Here is a 23,101-nt window from a genome sequence, read left to right as displayed (position 1 = left end):
AATGGCCTCAGGGTTCCCAATTTTGATCCTAAACAAAATCTGGCAGAAAGAAATATTTGTTTGGAACTGCACACTGCACTGTGAGCATTGTAACATTTAGTTCACTGTTATATTAGATTTCACCAGCATATAACGAATAATGTAATGTCCCCTACTAGGAGTAAGCCTGTTTCCCATAATTAAACCATATGTCACCACATTTATCATGCCTTTAATCTGATTATTGAAACTAGAGAACAATTAATTATTCATAATACAATCAATAATTATTATATTTAGGCCCCATCCTTATTTCTTTCCTAATCATCAACCCTAACGGAGGATGGGGAAGTACTTGTCATAGGGTGCTTGGAAACCAATCTTCAAGTAGGCTCCCTCAAGGTTTCAGGACTCCGTCCTTGGGCTTACCTACCTTGTAAGGTATTACTTTGCCTTTCCCTAACAAAACCAACCTATCCTTATGAGGGGCAATAGCGAATGGTTAAGGAATGGGCCGTTAATATAATAGTCCTTCATATACTATGAATGAATATAAAATAAGTATGACAGTCCTACATATTGAATAAAAGGGGTAAAAACTTTATTTGAAAATCAGAGACAAGAAGTACAAAGAGATCCAGAGCCCCAAAGCTCCAGGAAAGAACCACCAAACCATCCCTAGATCATCCAACTTCATACCCAACCATGTCCTCAGTAAAAATCTTCTACAAGTCCTGACAGTAATCTCCAGAGAGATGCTCCCAACCGTCAACTTTCCAATCACTACCATGTTCCAAGGCCCACTTGGCCAAACAATCAGCAGCTCTATTCCATTCACAGGGGATGTGGATGAAAGAGACCTGTTCCATTAAAGAACTAATTTGGAGAATTTGCTGAACAATCTTTGCCAACTGGCAATGAATCCCGCTCACCTTCTGCTCCGTCAACAAGTTAACAACAATTTGTGAGTCCGATTCACAAATCACCTTCCTTCAACCCAGTTCCCAAGCACGTTCAAGGGCATAGAGAATCGCCAATCCCTTCATAAAGTTATTAGATTGCCAACCTTTATGCACCGAAAAGAGGAAGACGACCTCCCCCATGCTATTCCTGCCAACACCACCAACTCCAGCAGGGCCTGGGTTACCCCTAGATGAGCCATCAGTGTTAATCTTGATAAACTCATCCTGAGGGGGTATCCACCTTCCCATCCTTTGCACCTTCTTCATGGCCCGTCTACCTCTGTTGACACAAGCTGAGGCCGGAGACAACTCCTGCAGACCAAGCCTACTCACAATATCAGTCTCATCCCTACCCAAAGGAAAATTGACCTCACATTTCGCTTCCACCGTCTCTCGGATCATTGCAATGATTCTATTCCAAACTTGCTGAACTCACAATCTGACCTCACGAAAGATTCTCCTGTTCCTCTCGAGCCATATCTACCACAGGATGAAGATGGGCCCAATATACCAGACAGTCTGAAGAAAGGAGGACAGGATAGGAGGTCTGCCTAAACTGCTCTAGAACTCCACCAGAGAATACGCGTGGATACAAAGATGCTTCCACACCCCCCACCAATAATGCCAAATAAGCCGAGAGAAGGGACATCTGAAGAACAGGTGTGAGGAATCTTCCTCCCCATTACCACACAAAACACAGATAGAGGGCCCCAGAAATCCCCGCTTGTGGATATTGTCCCAGGTTAGACATCTATTCAAAGCCAAAGTCCAAGCAAAGCAATTACACTTCGACCAAGACGCATTACTCCACACCTGTTTCCACCAGTTCACCTCTCTTCCCTCAAGTCTTCGGTACAACAATTCCTGGTATCCACTAGCCATCGTAAACACGCCCTTAGGATTGGGAGACCAAGCCAGCCCATCCCTACCCTTGAGGGAGCTACAATGTCTACTCGCCAAAATGCCCTGCAGCTCTGCACACTCTTCCTCCATCCCAGCAACCGGCCACTCATCAGGAGACTTCCACCTCTCCAACTCCAGACGTCCACACCTATAAACAGCCTTGAAGTCACTCACCCTTGACCATCCAGCCTCCAAAAACCTCTGGCACAGATTCCCAAGGTTAAGGAATTGATCAAGAATGGGAGGGTAGCCATCCCAAGAGTCGTTCCACAAAAGGACCTCTTCCCCCCTCTTGCAAATCCAAAAGAGTCTTGCCTTAATGAGAGAAGCCCCCCTCTTGAGAGTATTCCAGATCGAAGAGCCCTTTCCCTCAAGCTGATATCTAGGGATTTCCTCCATCAGGACAATTTGTTGGCCAAAATCTTGGCCCAACCCTGATCCTGCTCCACACACCACCTCCAATACAATTTAGTTGCCAAAGCCTCCCCAAAAGGAATAGACTACCTTAAACCAAGCCCCCCTGACTGCTTCGGGCTACAAACCAAGTCCCAATTGATAAGACTCCATTTTGAAGAGGAAAGATTGCCTGCCCATAAGAATTGCCTAGCCAGAGAGTCCAGACCCTTCAAGAACCACTTAGGAGCCACATGAAGCATACATCGATAGATCGGAAGATCCTGAATCACCGACTGAATCAATTGAACCCTCCCAACAAAGGATAGCCATCTATAAGTCCAATGTTCAACTTTCGAACGAAATTTATCTAAGATACCCTGCCAAGACTCTCTAGGAGGGTTACCAGGAGAGATAGGGATACCCAAATAAATCAACGACAAGGAGCCAACTTGGAATCTCAAGATAAGAGCAATCCTCCATTGAATAGCTTCAGGAGTGTTGAAAAAGAGGATAGAAGATTTATCCTCATTGATTAGCTGGCCTGATGCCGCAAGATAAACATCCAAGACCATACGCAGATTATTAGCTTCTTTGATCCGAGCAAACCCCATAAGAGCCGTGTCATCCACAAACTGCAGATGAGACTGCGGCTGCAAGTCATTACCCCATTTCCAACCTTGAATAATCCCCATACCCACATTATGCTTAATCAGCCTCCCCAAACCCTCAACTAGAAGAATGAAAAGATAAGGGGAGAGGGGGTCTTCTTGACGGAGACCCCTAGACGCACCAAACAGCTCAGTATGATCTCCATTGATGAGCACAAAGAAAGAAGTAGTCGTAACACAACTCATAACCCACTGAATCTACTCATCAGCAAAACCAAACTCCTTGAGGATCTTCTGAAGGAAGGACCATCGAACTTTGTCGTACGCCTTAGCCATGTCCAGCTTGATAAACTTAGCTTTTTCCTTGGAGGTTGCCATAGAATGAATGGTCTCCGTGGCAATGACCACCCCATCCAAAATTTGATGCCCTTCCACAAACCCACTCTACTCCTCAGAGATAACATTCCCCAGGCACTTCTTCAATCTATCTGCTATCAGCTTAGAGATGATCTTATAAATCACATTGCAGAGAGAGATGGGGCGGAACTGGCCTAACCGGTTAGCCCCCTCACACTTGGGGATAAGAGCAATGAAAGTCGCATTCAACGCCCTAAGCATCTGCTTATTCCTCTGGGACTCCTGCACCACCTCTAGTAAATCCAGCTTGACAACATCCCAGAATTCTTGAAAGAATTCTACTGGGAACCCATTTGGTCCAGGAGCTTTTCCTTTCCTCACGTGGAAGACAATCCTCTCAAGCTCTTCCAACAAAATAGGACACAAAAGCTGCTCGTTCATCTCCCCCGTGACAAGAGAAGGAATGCAAGCGAGAACCTTGTTCTCCTCCCCTATTTCCCCCTGCGAGTCCTCCCTGAAAAGGGACTGGAAATACTGAGACGCCTCCCTAGATATCTCCTGCAAGGATAAGCACTGTTCGCCTCTGTCATTAACTAGAACCGGGATGGAGTTTCCATGCCTTCTAGCTTTCACTGAATTGAAGAAGAAAGCAGTGTTCTTGTCCCCCTCCTTCAGCCAATCAATACGAGCTCTTTGCTTCCAGTAAATTTCTTCCCTAAGCTCCCATTCCTCAACCACCTTGACGGCCCTATCTTCCTCCTTGAGCAAGTCCTCAGACAAACCTTGCTCTTTGATTTCGCTGGTGATCCCATTCAGCACAATTAGAGCAGCTTTTTTGGCATGAAAAATGTTCCCGAAGCCCTATCGGTTCCACTGTTTGAGCTGAAACTTAACAAATTGTAGCTGCTTGGCAAAAGAGTACATGGCAGTGCCAAAGGTCGGCCTCCCTTTCCTCCACCACTCCTCTACCAGAGCCTGCAAAGAAGGATCCCGAAGCCACATCAGTTGGAATTTAAATGAAGGTGAGCGAGCAACCTGAGCCGAAGAAGAAACCAGCTTGATGGGCCAGTGATCTGACCCTCTCCAGTCAAGAATCTCCGAATTGGTGGACCACCCCCCGTCAATCCAAAAATTAGAAAGCAGGAAACGATCCAACCTCTCTGCAATCCAATACTCTCCCACCCTCCTATTGTTCCAGGTGAACAAGCCATTACCAGGTTTAATGTCAACAAGTTGCAGCAAGGAAATATTATCCTGAAAAAGGAAAGAAGAGGGTTCCAACGGCATCACCCCCCCCTTCTTCTCGCTTAGCTCTAGGATGGTATTGAAGTCTCCTGCCATAATCCAAGGATGAAAAGGGGCCAGCCTTCGCATACAGGAAATATGAGACTATAATATTTGCTTCCCCTAAAGATCAAGTAGGGGCATAGATGTTAGAAAACAAAATGAATTCTCCAGTCTCGAAACTAGAGATAACCCCGGATAACGAAGATTGAGAGGCCACCCACTAGACCGGGCAAAACTTTAAGGGGTTCCAAAGACAGGCCACCCCTCCAGAGGAACCAGCTGCCCCAACACACTGACACTCTCCTCGAGCCCACAGCGTCGGCACTAGACCCATCATACTCTCCACTATAAGTTTAGTTTCTTGCAGAAATAAGACATCAGGCGAATGATTCCTAATCAACTCCCGAACAACTTTTTGTCTGGGGCCGCTGTTCAAGCCCCTCACATTCCATGAAAGCACAATCATTTTGGAGGATTGGAAAAGTGAGAATCCAAAGTCTTTACCGACCTTGACTCAACCAAATTCTCCCCCATCAATTTGATCTTGTCCAAATCCTTCTTTCTGCCAACCTTTGAGCTCTTCTTTGACGCACTTTTCTTAATATCTTTTTGATGCAAACCCAGATGAGCGGGGGTCTTATTGCTTTTGGCCCCAGCCGGTTCCAGTTTCAAAGCTATCGAAGATCCCTCCCCCTCAACCAAATTCACCTCAATTCTAGAAGTGAGTCCCAACTGAACCCCTACTGGTCAATCCATCTCCATTTGCTGGCTTCCAACCACTAGCAGGGCCTGGATAGGGTCCTCTAGTGCTCTTTCCGGAGCCCCCCCTAACGCACCTTGATCTAGTGGGGTTAACCCTCGATTAACTTCTTGATGGCAAAGGTCATCTAAGGTCTCAAATTTGTTATAGGTATCCTCCTCCTTTCTCATCTGTAAAGGCCTCTTTTGTCCTCGGTTCCTGTTCTTTGTCTTAATTGGGACAAAACCATCAGTTCCCCCAACCTCAACTGACATAACAACTATCCCTTTTTCAGCCCTATCTTGGGCTCGGTTCCAACTACTGAGGTTGGCGCACCATCGGTTTATATCTAGGACACTTACGTTGTAAATGATCATACTCATGACATAGACGGCATCGAAAAGGTAAAGTCTCATAATCTAACTGCTGAACCCAAGAATAAGAGCCTGCACACATATCTATAGCATCTGACAAAGGTTTACTAAGATCAATTTCAACACAAATACGCGCAAAGGTCATTACCTTCTCCCCAGGGTTTGTGTAGAGGATCCCACTGGCTTCCCAAGCAGAGCGGCCAGCATCCGAAGCACATCTTCTCGGTAACATTCCACAGGAAAACGTGGTAAACGGACCCACACAGGAACCCTATTCGGGAGTTCCTCCGAGGGGTTAAACCCCGCATGCCAAGGTTTGATGAACAACCCCACCTGGTTGTAAAAATACGGACCACCTTCGAAGACCCTATTGTGATCCTCCATGCAGTTAAAGGTAACCATGAAGTAGTTATTTGCCAACAGCATAATCTCCATTTCCTCCTCCGAAGCCCAAGTCCTTAGCGCCTAGTTTTCCAAGAACTGCAAAGAAACCCTCATTCCCAAAAACTTGCAATATAGCGAGTGTTTGGAAAAATATTCGACGTCTTCCGCTATCATCTCAAGAGGAATAACCAGTTTTGGCCTCTCGCTGCATCTCTCCAAGCAACCATTAATCTTCGAAATATGAGAGCTATCGGCACTACTAGACCCTGAGTCTGAGGATAAAAGGTTATTATTGAAAGTCTTCATGCTCTGTGATGGGGGTTTTGAGCCCACTGCGGCACGAAAATCCATGATTGGCTGAGCCCTTCGAGGCCTTCCTCGCTAATACTTGCCATAAAGCTTGAGGCGGATGACACCCTAAACCCCAAAGGGGCCTGAAAGGTTTAAAAAAACCCCAAAATGCCACCCCTCCCAACACACCCGGGATGGAGGTCCACACGTGGCCCCCAACCCTGCTGGAACCTGCTGCCTGCGTGGAAAGGCGGCTGAGCCGCGCAGCCCGAAACCTCGCGCAGCCCACCGCTCCTCTCCCCTTCCCCATTTGCTGCTCCCCGCATTGCCCTGGCACCCCCGCTCTGCGCAAACCCTTCCGCGCACCCTGGACACTCTGCAACCACCCCCAATCACGAGCTAGGGCGATGCCCTAGCTCGGCCCTCTACACCTCATGCCCGTACGACATCATTCCTCATTAATTTCAAATGGTGATGAATTAATTATTGTCGACTGTCCTACATATTGCAGTCTATATTAATATTACTATTAAATTCTGCATAAGAACATTATCAGGCTTCATATTATCAAGCATACATATTAAGCACATTCCCATGCATACCACGAAGAACAAGGATGCCACTGCCTGTAACTTAATAACAGTTCTGATCTGATCTGATCGATGGTGATCTCCCTGGATGCTTTTAATATCTTTCCTTTTTTTCTCTCAATTTGAGGGAGAGGTCACACCTCTTCATCATGTATGCCCTTTGGCAAGAGACACACCCTTTCACCATTAGCACCCTTTGAAAGAGTGCAACTCGTCATTATTTCTGCCCTTTGAAAGGAACACAACCTTTCAGAATCAGATCTGCACTTTTGATTCCCAGATTGTCCCCGCTTCAAATGAGTTCTCTTCTCCGTTTTATACCTCATATTTGGGAGAGTCGCAACTTATCATTTCATGCGTTTTGACCATTCATTAACTTTAATCAATTTTTTTTATTATACTCTTTTATATTTTAATTTAGTTTTAATTTTTATACTATTGTATTTTAATTTTATCGCTATTAAATTATATTTCAAAGTGGGGACATTATAGTCCACCCCACCCAAGATTGCTTGTCCTTGAGCAATGATCATGGAGTTTTCAAAATGTTCTCCATCAGCTTATTCTTCTATTGAAATACCTTTTATAAAATCTTCAGTTTAGTTCAGATTTCCTTGTATCCTTTATCTTCTTTAATGTTTGCACATTGATTCTATTTCATTTACTCTTGCTGAATCTTCTTTTATATCTGCATTAGACTACTTCAATAAAGCTGCAGTCTTCTGCTTATTGAAGGGTTTCGGTATATAAGACTTCTATATTTTAACTCACATCATACTACTTATTTACTTCTTCACAAGTCTGCAATGATCTTCATAGAATCCTCCCTTTGAGACTGGTGTATGAGTTTTATCCGACTTATTCATTTTCTTCTTCATTTTCAATCCATATATATATATATATTCCAAGATATGCATTTTCCTTCTAAAAAAGATATGCCTCTTCACATCTAATAGATATATCCAAATGGGTCACAATCCTTCAAGAACAAATTATTTCTTTTTATAATTATCATAAATTGCACCTCTTAATAATAATTACGAAACAAACCACTGCATATTTGTGGCTATAATGAATTGGTGCCCCCTATTATTTTGAGTCGCACCTTTGGATGATGATGGGCCTTTAACTATAATTAACTTGTTTTATAAACTGTGGTAACTAACCGTGGTTTGTTGGCCAGCATCCGCTGCAAACTAAGTCTTTGCATACCACTTTGAATTGCATCTTGTTTGTTGTTGCTTCCGTTATTTGTGTGATCGCTGCTCTTTAACTCTTCTTGATCACTGTAATCTGGTCGAGCATATCAATTTGACTAATGAACTATTGTTTATATTCTAGTCGCTGCAGTCTGAGTAAAAATATGAACTCACTGTTTACATTATTCTTCCATGTGTAATCGTTGCAAGCTAATCATGTTTCCCATCTTTAACAATGGTAATCCAATATCCTTCTACCACTAATAAGGTCTTAATATGGGGTCGCTTATCTTCCATATTAAATCACTGTAGACCATCACAAAATGATTCCCAATATGAAATGGCTTTGCAAACACCAATGGAATAAATATGTTGGAAACACATCGGGTATGAACCAATCATGGAGCATACACACAAAAACACAAAGCATACTCATGGATTTATGCAAACACGGAGCATATGCATAAAAACATGAAGCATACATATTAATATATGGAACACAGAACATACATGTGAATACACGTATTGTTAGATTCCTTCTCGTTGACTAGAATGATTCATTGATTCATCTTTATTTTGCAGGATGGCAGGATCAAGGTTTGGATACCAATTGTAATGTCCCCTACTAGGAGTAAGCCTGTTTCCATAATTAAGCCATATATCACCACACTTATCATGCCTTTAATCCGATTATTGAAACTAGAAAACAATCAATTATTCATAATACAATCAATAATTATTATATTTAGGCCCCATCCTTACTTCTTTCCTAATCATCAACCCTAACGGAGGATGGTGAATTATTTGTCATAGGGTGCTTGGAACCCAATCTACAAGTAGGCTCCCTCAAGGTTTCAGGACTTCGCCCATATCCCATCTTGGGCTCACCTATCTTGTGAGGTATTACTCTGCCTCTCCCTAACAAAACTAACCTATCCTCATGAGGGGCAATATCGAATGATTAAGGAATGGGCCATTAATATAATAGTCTTTCATGTACTATGAATGTATATGAAATTAAGTATGACTGTCATACATATTGCAGTCTATATTAATATTACTATTAAATTCTGCATAAGAACATTATCAGGCTTCATATATTAAGCACATCCCCATGCGTACCGCCAAGAAGAAGGATGCTACTGCCTGTAACTTAATAACAGTTCTGATCTGATCTGATCGATGGTGATCTCTCTGGATGCTTTGATTCCTTTTCTTTATATCTGTCAATGTGAGGGAGAGGTCACACCTCTTCATCATGTATGCCCTTTGGCAAGAGACACAACCTTTCACAGTCAGATCTGCACTTCTTATTTAAATCAGATCCACACTTCTTATTTAAATCAGATCTGCACTTTTGATTCCCAAATTATCCCCCATTGAAATGAGTTAACTTCTCCCTTTTATACTTTATATTTGGGGGAGTCACAACTTATCATTTCATAATTATATTTTAGTTATAATCTTTTATATTTTAATTTAATTTAATTTTTATTCTTTTGTATTTTAATTTTTTATTATTTTCTATTTATTATCAAATAATATTTCAAAGTGGGGACATTACAAATAACAACCTGAGGTTTCCACAATTTATTTGCAAATATGCTAAGGGCAGTTACAATTAAATCAAAATCTGAACTTAAATGTAAAGCTTTCACTATTGGAGACAAGCTCACAATGGAGAGGATGAACCCCTTGATGCGATCAGATATAATATTCTGCAAAATCTGATCTATATTAATCCATGGGAGAGATCAGGGCACACAGGAGTGCAAAGGCCTGAAGAAGCAGGAATTTCGCCTTACCAAACCTTTCAAAAGGTATCATATTGCATGAGACATTTCCTCAAAATCAAATTGAACTAATTGCAAGGATTGCAGAAGCTGATATCAACAACATGCAGGTAATTATCAAATAGTTGTAAATGATGATTTTCAAAATTTTGCAAAACCCTTTTCCAAAATTTGTAATTTAGTTCTCTTCACTCAAAAACAAGGAAATGTTCAGAAATCTAGCACGCTGAGTCAGATTCTCCATCGTTGGTTCTAACTTAAACACATGAAGTAGAAATATCATAAAATGTGCAAGATTAACGACAGATCCTAAAATAACATGAAATATAAAAACACTAGAATCTAAACTCCAGTCTAACTGATCAAAAGTGGTAACCAATGTCTCTGGAAATAAAGCTTTGTGTTTTGATGCCATTTGTAGTCATGAAGTCCTCCATTGTGAATGCTCTGTCCTGTCTCAGCAATCTGCTTGGCTATTGAATGTAACTTGCTTGCATCAATTGCATAATTATTAGTACTTCTTAATGATATTAAATAATATTTTTATTTATTTAAATTATCCTTTCTTTAAATTTATTTAATTGGTCCCACTCCCTCTATTAATTAAATGAATTTTTATTTATTTAATTAATTCATTAGCTTTTTCCTTTCATGACACTTGTCATTTATCTCTTGATTTTATCTTAAGCACCTTTCTAATATTTTATCCTTCTCCCTACCTACCCTTTAATCCTAGTACCATTTATCCTTTCACCTCTTAATCCTATCCCTTCATTTTCTAAGGTGTTCTCTATATAAGATGATTCCTTCATCCTTTCATAACCCTAATCCAACAGCCTAATTAATCCAGCAATCTAACTAATTAGCGATCAATCAATCTTGATGCGATCAAGCGACTTCACAACCACAATCTGTTTTTTGTTGAGCTCTTGTAAACACATAAAATCTGAGAGCAATCATATCAAACAAGATCAATGGAGATAGGAAACAATGGAGATCAAACCCTACCAAACATCTGAATGGTATAATCTTTTTATTTTGTTGAGATTTACATGTTTTAGGTTCTTCATTGGTGTATGGTGGATTCTTGATTGTAGAACTAGGGTTTATGTGGTTGGATCTTTGTTGGTTTTACCATAGTTTTAATCATTCCAAATTTCACCGCACAGAGTAATATTTGCTAAGTACTTGTCATACTTGACAACTCTCATTACTTTGGTCCTAGTTGCAACCATTTATACAGTCCCAAGAAACTAGCTTTATACTAATTACCACATTCACAACTCTATTCCTAACTGGGTGCCATACAACTCAAGTTCCAATCTCTATAGGATGTTTTCTCCTTGTGTAAAGGATAAGCTTACCTTGTAGTATGGTTATGGGTTATGATGTTCAGTAAGTGGCTATAAGGTATTATTGAACTTGTGGCAGCTGTTGTGGATATGCATTATTAGAGGTTTGCTGTTGTTATGAGGTTTCTGACACTTGTCTGTATGTTTCTGAATCAAATGATTTGTTTATTTTTTCTCAGGATCTTTGGTTCTCGTTGGTGGTGATCCTGGTGTTGGAAAAAGCACACTTCTATTGCAGGTGATATACTTTTTGGCTTTTTCTGAACTTATGAAAGTAGAAACAATAGAAGATGAAATATTCTGCTGCTCCTTTTTTCATTTGTTTCTTTTTGAATTTGCTATTTGCGACTGGATATGAGATGTCTGCACTAGGCCTTATATAGTGTGAATTTGCTGATATTTTCAACTTGCTTTGTGTTACTTAGAATTGTTGGCCTTGTGATCTGCATTATGTTGCATGGTATGATATTCTCAATATGCCATGTGTTATGTACAATTTTTAGTGTTTTAATTGCAGTAGAATGACATAGATGCAAAATACGTATCATTTTTGTTAGAATAGGAAAGATGGGCAGTTAGTTCTAAATATGGCAGCCATAACAAGCATGGACTCTACAAGTTTTCATTTCCTTTGGATTTGTTGGTTTTCAACCTTCTAATTTATTTTTTCAATGTATCACAGATTGGTGCTTTGCTTGCTGAAGGTTGTGAGGTTTATACTCCAGCTCCAGTGCTATATGTATCAGGTGAAGAGGTTAGTATTGTTATGAAATTCCATTCTTGTCGCTGGCATGCCTTATTTCGAAATTGAATGACAATCGTTTTGTTGAAGGTTGATGTTTTTGGGAGTAGGCAATTATGAAACTATATCCTGTATATATTCTGACTGCAGATGGAGCAGAATGAGCAAAGATTTTATTAATGAAGCTGAAATATATAACAGAGTAGGTGGTGCAGGAGCACCTAAGGGTTGAAATGCCCTTCAGCAATTTTGGCTTGTGAGACCTTCCAGTGGTCATGTATATACATAAGGATTGGCTCTAGTCCATTGGTTTAGTGGTTTGTTTGCAGTTTTTGAAGTTTTCCTTATTGGCAAGACCTAACCCGATCGGTAAGTCTTACCCCAATGAGGTCGCCAGAGTTGGAGTAGTTGTATCGGGTATTGGTAGGAGTGGTTCACACTTACCCCGATGACCCGATAAGAAAGCATAGGGGTGGAGTGGAGCCATCAGGTATCGGGTAGAGATTGTTCTTGCTACAGCGATGATCCGATGAGCCATCGGGTATCGACAGGAGTTGTTGCACGCTACTCCGATGACCCGATGGGAGTTATCGAGTATCGGGTATCGGGGAGAGTGGTTTTATGCTATCCCGCGGACCCGACAGGAAAGTGCTAGTCGAGGAGAGAGTTATCGGGTATTGAGAGGAGTGTTTTCTTGTTACCCCGATGACTCGATAACAAGGCACAAGCGGAGGAGGTAGACATTGATGACATCGACCATCGGGCTAACATGTCTGAAGTCTTCCTGATGACCCGATGAAACCACCTTCTTGATCGGTTAACAAGTGAGCAAGTCCGGAAGGATCGGACGATTGTTGCTATACCGCTATGGCAAGTTGCACGAAGTTTATCTTCCGCGACTTGGCGACCATGGTGGGACCCAACGAAAAAGAAGAGCATTCCGGGCGGTTAGAGAGGCCATGCTAAGGTGGCAGGACAGAGACCCCGAAGCCAATCAGGGGGTGCCACGTGAGCAAGATCGGACGATTAGGCTAACATGTTTGGAGGAGTCTCGATGACCCGATGGAAACACCTAGGAAGCGGAGGAAAGCATCGGCTATCGGACGAAGGGATTTCTTGCTATCCCGACGCTCGATGGAAAAAGCACGAGTGGTGGAAACTGTCATCGGTCATTGGAAGTAAAGTTTTGAAGACTTCTCGATGACCCGATAGGAAGTGCGGAGCGCAAAAAGTCGACATCGGCTATCGGACGAAGGGATTTCTTGCTATCCTGATGCCCGAAGGGAAAAGTGCAAACTTCGCAACGGGCATCGGAAGCCAGGTTCTAAGGCTACGCCGATGACCATTATGAAATTGTTTTTCAGTTTGTAGCCGTCTGTTTTTCACGACGGATGGAATGTTTAAAAGACCCAATGGGCATTTGTAAAAGGTTGGATGTTGGATGGTAGAATACTATAGGAAATACATACAGTCTGTTTTTTGGTTTTCTATCACTGTGTTTTGTACTGTCTTGTTTTGTTAAGTTTTTCATTACAGTTTTGTAATTTAAGTTTCCTTTTTGTTGTTTGTTTCGTTGTTTTGAATTCACAGTGTAAATATGGCTCTGTCTCGAACCTCCACCGTGGCATCCATGCGGCCATTGGAGTTCTTCAAGAAGAGCCAAAAATGTACAGTAAGAGTAGAGTAGTAGTAGGGGGAAACCATGAAATGGTAATCGCCATTTCTACATACTGAGCCTAGGCGAGCTTGGTGATAGTCCGGCTAGGTTTCAGTAATTTGAAGGAGATAACTTGCAGGGGAAGGAATCTGCTGAGAACTGGAAGAAGATCCAGAAGGCTGTACGCTTGAAACTTAGACATTGTGTAACCGAAAGGAGTGTATTTGCCAAACCAAACAGGATGGGTGGTTTTGAGAGAACACATGCGTGTGTGTGCTGCACCCCTGCAAGGATATAGTGAGCAAGCTTACTTTGTGAGCTTGAGGAAGGTGAGATAAGCAAACAAATGGTAGGGAAGCCCTTAGAAGTCTAAAGGGATAGACTTGGAACCCGGGAAGGGATAGAAGCAACCATCAAAGAATTCTAATTGATGGTAAACTAGGTAGCCTCCCTATCAGTAGGTTGATTGATTGGCAACTGATTATTCAACCATTTGACTAACTGACTTCATTATTATTGCTTAATATTTTGCATGTGCCTATTTAGTGCAGTCCCGAATCAGGTACCCACAACAGGTAACCAACTCAGGCAGGTGTAAAAACAAAAAGAGTAGTACAATCTTATTTCTCAATTTTGAATCACAACTTTGCTCCCAGGAATACATTGTCTAATAGTCCAATGAGGACAAATCCTTGAATAAAAATTAAGGAGTGACAACTTATGGCTGAACAGCCACAAATCTGATTACCATCAGATAAGACTTGCAGGCCTCATTGGTTCCTCCAGGTTTTTTCCTTTACCAGAACGTTCACAAATTTTCCCCATCACTGGCAGTCCTACCTCTCACTCCAGTATTATCGTCCACTTTTAAAATCATCCCGTTTCCATTTAATTGCTAACTTTGCTGTCTTTGAAAACCACGATCTGGTATCATAACTTTTTGAGCCAAAATCAGACCCACATTAGAGACTGTTGTCAGAATCAAAGCTGGTAGGATCATATCAAGAATGTCAAATAAATGCAAAACATGATGCCGACTCACTTAGGAATGGGAATAGGTGCATAAAAACTAAACATTTTAAACTTAATTGCCCAGATAAGAAAAAGGTGTGAATATTACCGGCCCACAACTCAATATTAAATGGAATCAAACTGTTTAGCTGTTGCCAGCTAATAAAACAGTAAGCAAACGGAATAAATAGAAATAAGCTAAGCTGCTGGTTTGGGTTCGAAGAACAGGTATGCTGGTACAATAAAATTTTGAAAAGGGGTTTGGGTAAGCATGTATTAAGATTAGCATGTCACATAGCATCATATGAACAACAAAACCAAAATAAAATTGTAATCATAGCATCATGATCATACCATAATAGCATCATATACATCAAGTTTAATATCAAAGTGATAAAATATTCAAGTATCATTGTTTCAACTTTCAACAATTTAAAGTTTAATCATCAAATGGATTCTCTAATTCATTATCCTCGTTCTCCTCCTCTCCTCATCCTCCTCATCATTGACATTGACATTAGATGAACCAATGCCAATGCCACTTGCACTTGCACTTGCACTATAAATTTGCTTGCTATCCAAGTCATCAAATGCAACAAGCTGTGTAAAATTCCTTACAAGGACTTACTACCAATAGATAAGTTTGCCCAGATTATATAGAAATATAGCATTGAAGGGAGCAGATTGATTATTGAAACACATATGGATTCCGTTTAATCCTATATCCCTTGCCACCTCAAATTAACAGAATTCAATATATCCCTTGCCACCTTAAATTAACAGAATTCAATTCATTGACATAGTATTTATTGACATTAATTTGCAATAATACAGGATTATATGAAGCACTTGTTAGTTGGCAGAAGCATTCGAGTGGCTGTCATCTGTCTAGTGGTCTTTGGGTCCCATGGGTTTTGATCATAGGTGCGCATAACTTCTGAATTTCGCAGATGTCGCCACCATCATAATGCCCATCGCTACATAGGCCAGTACTGTTCACGAGATTTCTTGGAGATGATGAATCGGTTGTCGAAGTCTGCCCGGCTTCTTATGCGATGACCCTTAGCAGCTTGCGTGGCATCTGGACCTCCTTTTGCCCGTCTTCAACTGATAATCATACTACAAAACACCAGCTTGTGATGGATCCCTCACGCCTTCCAAACTTGCTGCGGTCAAATCCCGTCTGCAGTTAACGCTGTTCTTTTACCTGATATAGGGTTAATGTGTTCGGTGAATGTGGACTCCGTTTAAAAGTGCGGAAAATGTATTCACGCCGCTACATGGAATTCGCAGACCCGAAACTACTCCTCCCGACGCCGTTTAACTCTTTCACCTCTGCAATTATCATCTAATGCTCATGCCAGTAGATTCCCCTTTGGTTTTCCAACTGCTTCCAATAGGCCAGTAATGGCTAGTGAAAGGAATTGTACACAATCGTTGATACCCCATGGATATACAACCTTTATTTGCAGGTTTCTCTTTTTATAAAATAATTGCCCCTTCTCCTTATTTGCTAACATTATTTAAAGGATCAAAAACGGGTGTAAATCCCGTAGGAAACCAATTCCCGTAAGCTTAAATAGCAATTAAGCAAGGTACTAATATTCAACTTAAAACTTTCTTTAATCGTTATTGAAAATTAAAGAATCCTTATTATAATATAAAGAATTCTTATTATAATATATTAGTCAATATTAACACTAATATATAATAAAGAAAGTTTACTTTATTCATATTTGATATCAAATAATATTAATCTGCCGGGGACATCACAAGCTGAGAAGCGAAAGCATCCAAATCAGTATGCTCTGGCTCTATATCCCACATCTTCATTTCCCTTTGGCTGTAGCCACGTTGCTTGTGTGAAAGAAGACGTAGGTTGGAATGCACATTACTAAATTCTCTGCTCTTTTTGATTGCAATCTATTGCGCTTTATTGAGTGGATGAAAGAGTATGTGCTCCAATTTCTTTCTGAAGTAGATGAACTAGCAACCTATGAAGACAAAGTAAACAATTAAAGTTATAAATTTATAAAAATTAAAATTAAAAATTACTAGCAACCTATGAAGACAAAGTAAGTATAAATAAACTTGTGATAAATTTTAATTAATTAAACTTACTCGTGATAAAACTTTGACAGCAAGGGGTTGTAGGTTTTGGAAGCATGTGCCATGGAAGTACCACCAACTCTGAGCATCCTTCTTGGATCTATGACAAAGAGCATCAACACTTAGACCATTTCCATTTGCAAATTCTATGAACTCATTTGTAATAATATCTCATAAATCATCATCAAGATAGAGTCTAAGGAATGCTGCCTTGTACGCATTAGACACTTATAGATCTCTTCATGGTGCAATCCTTTTTGGTTTATCAAGAAATTGATTGCTATAGTACTTTGGTGTCAAAGCATGGGCAAGAAGATGCAAAGGAGTGGTCATCTTATTCCACCTTTCTACAACAATTGCTTCCACTTGTTTGAAGAATTTCTCCTCGGGGTCCTTCTCTCTTGCATTTATAATGCACTTCATTTTTTCAAGCATTGAGTCAATGCCATCATAAATCTCACCAATGCAAGGCCTATCCATGTCGGTATAGCGAATCTTGCTCATAATGGGCTCAGTGAAACTAAGGAGATATGTCACAAGATCCCACCATGATTCATTCAATATCCGTTCCCTAATTTTTGCTGCCCTCTCACTGCTAGTTTGTTTCCATATTTTCCAATTTGTGTTGATCACCATATTGCAAAGTGCCACTTTAATTTTCACAAGTCAGCTCAAGACGATTGTGTTTGATGCAAAATGGGTCTCAGCAACCTATAAAAAAAATTAATGCCAAAATGATTAAAAAATAAAGCCAAACTTTAAAGAAGAATACACAATATAGCTTACACAATGATATTATGAACATTGAAAATTTAAAAAATTAGAAAACGTAAAATTAAATCACTATTTTAGTTACCTTCAATAGCTCCAAATTCGAAAAGGATCTAAAAATCCCTTGAGACATGTGGTGGTTTGTGATGAACATTTGGATGTCCTCAGCCTCTGCATACACATCTTTGATCCATTTAATTTTTTTCCCAATCTTTTGTAGCATAAGATTGAGTGAATGGACCGCACAAGGTGTCCAAAAGATGTGATCATAGCGTTCCTCAACCAACAAACCAGTAGCTCTACAATTTTTTGCGTTGTTTATAATGACTTGGACAACATTGTGGGGTCCCACTGACTCAATGGCGGAGATGAGAATATGTGCAATAAATTGGCCATCTTTTACTTGGCCCTCACAATCCACAACTTTCAAAATCATTGCCCCTTTAGAGGACACCGCTATGACATTGATTGAGAGATGATTTTTAGAATCTTTCCACCCATCTGAAATAATTGATACACCTGTCTCAGCCCATCTCTTATGGGTTTCAATGCATCTTCAACCCCCTTCACCTCTCTTTCCAATAAGGTTCCACATACCTTTTCATAACCTGTGCCCTTATACACTCTTGGAGCTTCATTAATGCTTCTCAACATTTGCTTCCAATATGGGGAGCAAACAACATTGAAAGCCAACCCTGTTGCATAAATGCACCTTGCTACATCTTGGTCGACAATGTCTCAACTCTCATTTTGAAATGCGGTTTCTAAAGGCCCCTTTGTTTTTTTGCGTGTCAAGGGTGCTTCACTTTGAGGTTTAGTTGTGGAAAAGAAGGGGTAGTTTTCAACTACAACATTGGGATTAGATGGGGGTTGCATTCCCTTTGTTTTTTTGGTGCGGTTTGATTCAATCTGCCGACTTTTCTCTCTTCTGCTGCCGCATGCTCCTTAATATATTTCATCACTGTCTCATCTGGTTTATGTTTACCATCTTTTCCAAGGCATTTTTTGATGCCTCTTCTTGGTATTCCACACAAATGGCCTACCACCTGAAAATATGAACTATTACGTTCTACACCACATTCTTGGCATCTCCAACGGAATCCACCACCTCCTGGAAGCGGTCTTATAATGTCAACATACTTCCATAGGGGAGAATTTGGATCATTTCTTTGTTTTGATATTGATCGTTCATTTGTGCCACTGGAGGAAGAGGTAGATGCCATTCTAGTTCCTATGGCAAGAAATAATATGAACACACTCAAAACAAAAACAAAATAATGAAAAACAATTAATGTTTCATGTTTAACAATTTGTGAAACAAAAATAGTTGAAAAAAATGTTAAAAAACCTACCTCTTTCAAGCAATGGGAGCTTGCAAATGTGTGGAAATGATGCTGCAAGACTTGTTGAAGCTTCAAACTTCAGTGTTCAATTCCTATTTGATCGGTATCGAGGGGTCAAGGGGGCGAATTGCAACTTAGGAAATAAATTGCCACAAGAAAAAGCTAGTTGCCAGTCTGGGTACGAGAATTGGAACCTAGTATGGCGGTACAATGAATTTTTTTTCCCTTGGGTATGGGCATGGGAAATATGTGTGTATGTGTGTGTGAGAGAGAGAGAGAGAGAGAGAGAGAGAGAGAGAGAGAGAGAGAGAGAGAGAGGTCAAATTACAATCCACGTTCTTCATCGGAAGCATCAAGGTCAACATCAACATTCGTTTCGATTTCATTTGAACTACAATCAATTCGATTGCCACTCCCACTAGCTGTGTCATGTGTAGAAGCTGCCTCATCTATAGAGACCTTGGCAAGCTGTGCAATTGTAGTGTCTAAATCAGTACACTCAGGGGTTATTGTATTCAGGTTTCTTATGTGACAAGAGATGAAGGTTGAAGTGGATGAAGGAGAATGTACTCCAATTTTGCTCAGCTAAAGAAGAACTTGTAACTTGTTGAGTTTGCATACAACATTTAGTATTTAAGTTTATAATTCAATAATCAAAACTTAAAAGTTAAAACATATATTATAAAATTATATTATTGAAAAATATAATATATAACATAATAGCATTGAACGATAAACAAGAAAAAAATAAATAAAAGATACATATGTGGGAGAGAATTTTGATTGCAAGAGGTTGCAAGAAAATGCAGCTTTGACCATGTAGATACCATCGATCATCAACGCTTATCCTATATTTCTCTAGAAGAGCGGGAACATCATGTTTTTTGGAAGCTATGAATTGGCCAAGCCGTGCTCAAGACAATATTGGATTTCTTCATTTGTATATATCTTTCTAAATGCATATTTATAGCCAACAACAACCTCCCGATCTCTATACGGTGGTGTCCTCCTCAACAATGATACCTCTTTGCTATAATTCTTTGGTGATAGAACAAATGCTAAGAGATGTAAGGGGGTGGTTGTCTTGTTCCAACGATTAACGATAATCTTTTGTACAGTTTTGAAAAATGTTTCCATTGGGTTATGTTCCTTTGCTTCTATTATTGCTATTATTCTCCACCACGGAGTTCATGCCATCATAAATTTCATCAAAACATGGGTGATCGGTATCAACATACTTTATCATGCATATGATGGGCTCAATGAAATTCAAAACATATTGTACAAGAGTACAACACTCATCATCTAGGATCAATGCTTTTACTTTTTGGGCTCTTTCTGTGCTTGACTACCTCCAAACACTTCACAAGCTATTGATGACCATAGAGCTCAAGGCCTCTCACATCTTCACAAGTCATCGTAAGGCAATTGTGTGAGATCCAAATTGTGTTTCGGCAACATAACATGGTATAAGAACTTACATGTCACATATCAATTTAATTAAAAAAGAAAATAAAAAAATAAAAATAATAATAATAAATATATATATATATATATATATTAAAAAATAAAATTTAAACTACCTTCAACAATTATAACTTGTAGAAGGTCTTGAATATGGCAGCTTGTTACATATGATGATTAGACACAAACATTTGAGTCTCTATGGCCTTTGTGTAGACTTATTCTATACATTCAATTTGTGTGCTAATCTTTTGCAATGTCAAATTGAGTGAGTGGACTGCACACGGTGTCCAAAAAATTTGATCGTATGTGGCCTCCATTATAGTCCCAACTGGCCTACAATTTTCAGCGTTGTTCGTTATAACTTGGACACAATTTTCAAGCCCCACCATTTCAATGGATTGTATGAGGATATTGGCAATGAAATTTTCATCTTTTATGTACGTCTCACAAAACATAGCCTTCAAAAGCATCACCCCTTTATGGGATATTGCTATAACATATATCAATGGTCAATTTTTGTAATCTTTCCATCCATGAGAAATGATGAACACATTTCTTTTGGGCCATGTATCCTTGATCGCTCTCAATAATGCCTCTACTAAAGCTTCCTCCTTTGCCAATAAGGTGGTTTGCACCTTTATTTACCCATGACTAACATAACTAGGTGTATTGCAAAGGGTATTCACCATATCCTGCCAACAAGGTGATTTAACAATGTTGAAAGGAAGCCCATTGCCATAAATGCAACAAGCAATGCTCCGATTTGCAACCTCTCTCACTTCATTTTTTTAAGTCCTTATCCAATGCTCCTTGTTTTTGTGAATTAAAACATTCTCTTTTTTAGATGATGGTGGCATTGGCATGAAAGGATGTAGGCCAGTTGGTTGTTTGAAGCCCCTATGTAATGTCCTCACTTCTTTAGTTACCATCCGGATACATCGATTTTCCTAATATCCATAACCACAGGCAAGTCCATAGTGTAGGGGGATGATTGGCTAGCCAAAGGGGACTAGTACTTAGACAAATTTTGCTTTGGTGGGCCATTTATAATAAAACTTTATAATATTAACTTATAAAGTTACTTTTTCCAAATTTAGAAAAAGTAAATAAAAGTGACTTATAAGTTACTTTATATTTTACTTTATATTAAAAGTTCCTTGCACATTTTCCTAGGAGACTTTTAATAATAAAAAAGTGGTGAAATGTTCATGATGAAGATCCCTCAAGATGGCACCACTTTTTGGAGGAGAAAGATTCCAAAGAATTTTTAAAAGATGCCTACAAGAGGTTCAATTTGGTTAAGAAGGCATAGAACGTCCATTTTGGGCATTCTTGGTTTTGGAAAATTTGAAGAAATTCTATGTTGCAGGTCTGCAACGATTTTGCAGAGGGCTGGAGCAAGATTGAAGACGAAATCCTTCAATCTTTTGATGACAGGACGAAACCCCTTCATCATTCATCAATCGATTTTGGCACAAAAGGTTAATTTTGGGCTTCAAGGGTTCAAATCAGGCATTTGAAGGATAGCAGCAGCATCATAAGGGTTCGAAGATCAGATCTGAGCAATTAGAAGACTTATTTTGGAGAAATTATTGCAGATTAAGGTCAACCATACTTCTCCCAGCTTAACCGTACACTCCTAGCTCGCCTGAGAAATCATAGAAAATAAATTGGAGGGTTTACAGCTGGTTCTTTTGTGCAAAATTCATTGTCAGCATTAGGAATAAGGGAATAAATCATTCTTTCAGGCTTGTGACAACTTTGGAGGGAGATATGAGCAAATTAGTGGGGAAAATTGACCAATTTCAGTGAAGTATCTTGGGGGCCTGAGGGAAACAGCAGCAGTTTCATCTCTTTGTGCAATATTTGTTTTTGGTAATTATTATTTAGAAGAATAAAACTTCAAGGAGCAGTTAGAACACCTTGGAAGTTCTTTTAGCAGCATCTGGACTCAATTAAGTCAATAAAGAAGCTCTCCAGGCAAGGCGTTGGACTCCTGGTAGGCCAATTTTGGCATGTCCTTGTTGAATTTCATTATTTATTGACATTGGTTAATTGCTGTTAATAAATCAGACAATCTGAAAATTTATTTCTAGTCAATAGTTTATGTTTTCTCCTTGCTATTCATTTGCATTACCAAATTCCCAAGGCATATATTAGAAAAAATACAAAAAAGCATAAAACTTAAAAAAAACAAACATATAAAACCAAATCTCCTACTGCTGGCCAAAGAAATCAGAATCAGAAAATTAAATCAGATTGCTTCAATCAGTACTTAGCATCTTTCACACTAGGATGTTTTTATGAGATTTTCGTGGCAATAGGATATGCAAGAGGCTTTGATCTATTACTTCTCATCTTGACTTCCTCTTGTTCTTTTACATAACCCAATATTCGTTCCTTTGACAACCCTTTTCTATTTGGTCTTGGACGATCTTTTATTCCTTATAAAGGGATGACACATTTACGAGCACAAACTTATATTGAGAGGGGGGACTGAATTAGTATAAAACAAACTTTTTACTTATATAAAATTTAACAACCACAATAATAGCAAACACACAAGATCCACACAACTAAGAACAAAATATTTATGCAATGTCCCCCTCTTTAAATGGTATTTAATAATAAATATTAATAATAAATATTAATAATAAATTAAATTAAAAAATAATATATTAAAATTTAATTTAGTTTAATGATTCGTTAAAGGGTGAAATGAAGAGTTGTGACTCCCTCAAGCATGAGATATTAAAGGGAGATCGTTTCATTTGAGAAGGACATACA

At 39.5% G+C, this 23,101-nt stretch overlaps 1 protein-coding gene across 2 annotated transcripts in view; it reads left to right on the top strand.

Annotated features, from left to right (window-relative positions):
- Positions 1-23,101, top strand: part of LOC131069990 (uncharacterized) — a 216,223-nt gene that overhangs the window by 11,012 nt on the left and 182,110 nt on the right. For both annotated transcript variants that reach the window (XM_059207103.1, XM_058005539.2), the window contains exons 3-4: positions 11,394-11,452; positions 11,897-11,968. In XM_059207103.1, coding sequence (XP_059063086.1) covers positions 11,394-11,452; positions 11,897-11,968 — 131 coding nt within the window. The remainder of the gene's footprint in view (positions 1-11,393; positions 11,453-11,896; positions 11,969-23,101) is intronic.

The sequence above is a fragment of the Cryptomeria japonica genome, chromosome 6 (assembly GCF_030272615.1).
Source record: "Cryptomeria japonica chromosome 6, Sugi_1.0, whole genome shotgun sequence".
NCBI classification, from domain to species: Eukaryota; Viridiplantae; Streptophyta; class Pinopsida; order Cupressales; family Cupressaceae; genus Cryptomeria; species Cryptomeria japonica.
This window is presented reverse-complemented; position numbering and strand designations above follow the sequence as displayed.